Genomic DNA, 3,994 nt, shown 5'->3' with positions numbered 1-3,994 from the left:
TTGTATGAACAGTTCCATATTTATTCAAAAGACATTCTGGGTGTACAGCAATAATAACAAAGGTAGAAAGGAAATTCAACAAGGAAACATTTCAAATGTAGGTGAAGAGAAGAAACTTTCCAGTGCTTAGTTTTCCAGGTGTAAACTATAGTGACAGCATGTTGCTGGCATCTGTGGCAACAATAAACTCTGGAGTGGACCGAATGTCTCACCCTCACAGCTCCGACTTCAGGAGCTTCTTGGCCTTGGCCATGTTGTTCAACACTGAGGGAGAGAGAGGCAGGAAACATTTAATCAGTCTGTGTTTTAGAGATACAAGCTGACAGAGGAGAGATCTGTGTTGTGTGTTGCAATACTTACAGAGGTTTATGTCACTGGGTTCATAGGCATACATGCGGTTGGAGTAGCGACCATTGATGTCGGCCCTCACCGTCATTGAGGGGTCTGTGGAGACATTGGTAGTGGATGAGGAAAATCTCCAAACATTTCATTAAGGTAATTCCGGTGGAACAGGCAGCTACTGCTACTGTACTTTCACGGTACTTGAACTGTTAGTATCTCTGCAAGCTGACTTCCTTATAGGGCACATGGTGTGTGTTTTTTTCACAGTTTATCCGTCTTATGTCAGGATATAGCAAATATGACGAAAAGTTATTTTTATAAAAATGAGCTACTGGAACTTTAAGATAACATAATGAAATAGTAGTAGTAGTAGTAGTAGTAGTGTTGACAGTAACTACACTGATATTCATTGGTATGAAAGATGAGTGTCTTAACAAGCTTCATCTACTCACACATCAACATGTAAGATGTGAAAACGTTCACATTTGACAACAATGTCTAAAACCAGTGATATAGTAGGCCTGGTTGTTACAACAGAAAACAAATGTTACATTAAAGGTACATAACCTAATCCATGAAAGGGGTGTTTACAGGTTTACAGGAAAAGCTGTAGCCCTTACCGACAAATATGATCCTGGGAACGTACTGCCCATCAGGAGAGAGATGTTTGTCTGTGGTTTCATACTGTCGATGAGAAATAAAATAACACTCAACCATTGAACATATCAAAGTCTGACCTTAACATCGTAGAGCATTGGTGTTTTTAAAGGTCCTGAAAGCTCATTCTCTACATTAGCTTATGACAGGCAAACACGTTTTTTTCATGCAATTTTGAAAAAAGTTGTCTTCTTTCAGACCAATGGAAAGAAAACGCCCAAAATACACATTTAGGTGTTTATTTTACTGCACTTTGTCTGTTTGCATCTGTAGATTTCTCCTAAAGTTTGCTTTAGATAATGTCTCATTTGCATCCATTTTAAGAAAACAAAACAAAATTAATGGGAGTAATCAACTGGGGAATATCTATGAGTTAAAATTTTAAACCTATTCACCTATAGTGACCTTTTACAATATCTTTAAAGGCTATTTTCTCAAAATGTGTTTTTCTCAAACGGCCAGGAATCTTCACTTCAGTAGCAGTAATGATCAGATTTTATTCCTAAAATATGGCAAAAAAAAAAAAAAAGTATGGCTGTTGACAGTGTTTTCTCATTAAAAGAGATTCCCTCTGTAAAAAACTCTGACTCTGATATGTCAACAAAATGAAACAAGAATTTTGAACCTGGCTTATCAGATTTTTGTTCAGGAAGTGTATGCAAGTGTAAGTGTATATGTGCATTTTTAAATACATAATGCATAATCTGCATATTCGAATATATCAGAAAATAAGAAAATAATTGATTATCTATTAGTTTAAGACTGAGCATCTTTAAAGTTTTTTGTCTGAAAGTTCATGTAACTTACCACCAGATTGAGGACAATGAAATCCTCGTCAAGAGTTTTCTGAATCTTGTTGTCTTCAGAAAAAACCTTCTTCAGTGCTGTGGGGAAAATAATTGCAACTCAGTCCAGGATGTGTGACGTCACACATGAGCAAACAAATGATTGCTGGCTCTTCAAACAGGTTTGGCTCCTAATTCAACACAACACTTTTTTTCTCTCTGCATGAGTAAAGTTAATAAGTCAAACATTCAGACTCACCCTGGCTGTGTGGGCAGTCCTCAAGGTGAAAGATGACCATCAGAGGCTTGTTTCTAAAACACAAATCACCTTCAGTGAATGGCATCAGAGTTAAACCAACATTTTGACGTCAGTGTGAGTCAAAACTATTTCCTACCTTGACCTGGACCAGTAGAGAGCCTCTTCGTACGTCTGAGCCCAGATCAGCTGATCACCCCAACCTGGACAGACATGGACACCATTAAAGATCAATGACAGGCTCGTTCATTTGCACTATACAAAAGTCTCATCAGCCTTAGACGTGCAGATGATGCTCACAGACCTCTGGACAGAGTCTGAGGGACCCTTTTGCCGGTCTTGGGGGTATATTTCCCGAAGGAGGAGGACACGGCCACCAGGACCAAGAGTACCGATAATGCCGCTTTGATCATCTTTACAGGCTTACTGTGGACAAAGGCAGGGATAACAAATCACAAAACTACAAACTGTGTGTTCAAAGAATAGAACAAAAGTGAAAAGAGAGAATAGTATGCCATGCAACACAGGTGACGATATGCTTATATGGTCCTTAACCACATTGATTTCCGCCAGGATTTGCATTTATGCCTACAGGTCATTTAAGTTTTTACAACATTATAGTATAGAATTAGAATCACATACTTTTGTGTGTGTGTGTGTGTGTGTGTTTTATGTTTCAAAAATCATAAAGGTTACATAAATCTGTAACAGAACAGAAATCATCTGCAGTAAAGACTCCAATCAGCCTAAAAGAGGGGACTAAACTGAAGTACCGACAGTGGTGTAGCTGTGCCTGGCAAATGGGTACACTCTCTAAATTTATGCCCCAATTTATTTTTAAGATGCCTGTCCAGCAAAGGATGCTGTGTTATAAAATGTGACATGTAAGACTACTCTTACATATAAAGTTCACCTACAATGGTCCAGTAGTATTTTCACATTGTCTGTTAACTTCTGCTGCTCGACTTCAGGCAGTAAATCATTATAAAGTAAACATCAACCACAGAAATGCTAATACTAATACTGACCTACAGCGTGACACAACTACATAAACATTTTGAGTGAAGTACTCGTCATTCATCACTCAATCCACTCCACTCAAACTTTGACAAATATGTCATGCCTTTACCATCCTAGGAGAAAAAGTTAAGCTGACAGAAGCCTGCTGAACAATGCCGACTGAAAAATAAGGCTATTCTCTGTATACCTGTGTACACCCTGCACTACACTACTGAGTCCAGACTTCTTCACAGTGCAGCATCAGCAGCTGCTGAATGAAGACATGTTGCATTTTTTACATCTTTTAAACCCTTATATTACTATACTGAACTCTAAGCCGATTGACTGAGTAGTTTTTCCAGCCCAGGCACTAAATGACTCCACTGTGGTCGTGCAGCATTTGCGTACTGAAGTGAAAGTCATTCCCCTACAGTTCAAATGCAGCTCTGTCGGTGTCTTACCTGTTTAGGACTGGTCGGTCAGGTAAGAGCGTGAGTGGACTGCAGCTCCAGGATCTGCTGTACCTCCACTCTCACCTGTTCCGTATTTAAACACCTGTTCCCCCGCGGCCCCGCCCCCCTCGTTCACGCCGTAGGAATGCCACGTGACTCAAACTGCCAAAACGTTTTTGTCAGCAAACCAAACTCCCGTGGGAAAATTGGTGATTTAAGGTTTGCGTGTGCATTCTCAAACATTCCATGGTGTAAGCTCATCACTGTAAGCATATTACGTTGTGATACACTGAAGCCTTAAAATCGGCATACGTCACAATTTACCCAACTGCGTCTAGTCTATTTAATATCACCTTTAACAGTTGTTGATCCTGTTATTCTTCCTTAGAAATGTATCAGTGCTGGAGGGAGAGGAAGAATAGGAACCAATTATGAATAAAGATTTAAACGTGTCTGAAATGTTGCTTTAGTATGATTTCTACATGCCGAACGTATCAGAATAC

At 39.4% G+C, this 3,994-nt stretch overlaps 1 protein-coding gene across 1 annotated transcript; it reads right to left on the bottom strand.

The window, feature by feature from the left end:
* Positions 1–3,592, bottom strand: agr2 (anterior gradient 2). Its single transcript, XM_051415416.1, has 8 exons — positions 3,501–3,592; positions 2,345–2,466; positions 2,180–2,243; positions 2,044–2,096; positions 1,807–1,883; positions 963–1,026; positions 361–444; positions 1–264 (listed from the first exon to the last, which is right to left on the bottom strand). The coding sequence occupies exons 2-8, from the start codon at positions 2,451–2,453 to the stop codon at positions 215–217; spliced, it is 501 nt and encodes a 166-aa protein (XP_051271376.1). The 5' UTR covers positions 2,454–2,466; positions 3,501–3,592; the 3' UTR covers positions 1–214.
* Between the last annotated feature and the right edge of the window lie 402 nt (positions 3,593–3,994).

This window comes from Dicentrarchus labrax, unplaced genomic scaffold (genome assembly GCF_905237075.1).
Source record: "Dicentrarchus labrax unplaced genomic scaffold, dlabrax2021, whole genome shotgun sequence".
NCBI classification, from domain to species: Eukaryota; Metazoa; Chordata; class Actinopteri; family Moronidae; genus Dicentrarchus; species Dicentrarchus labrax.
This window is presented reverse-complemented; position numbering and strand designations above follow the sequence as displayed.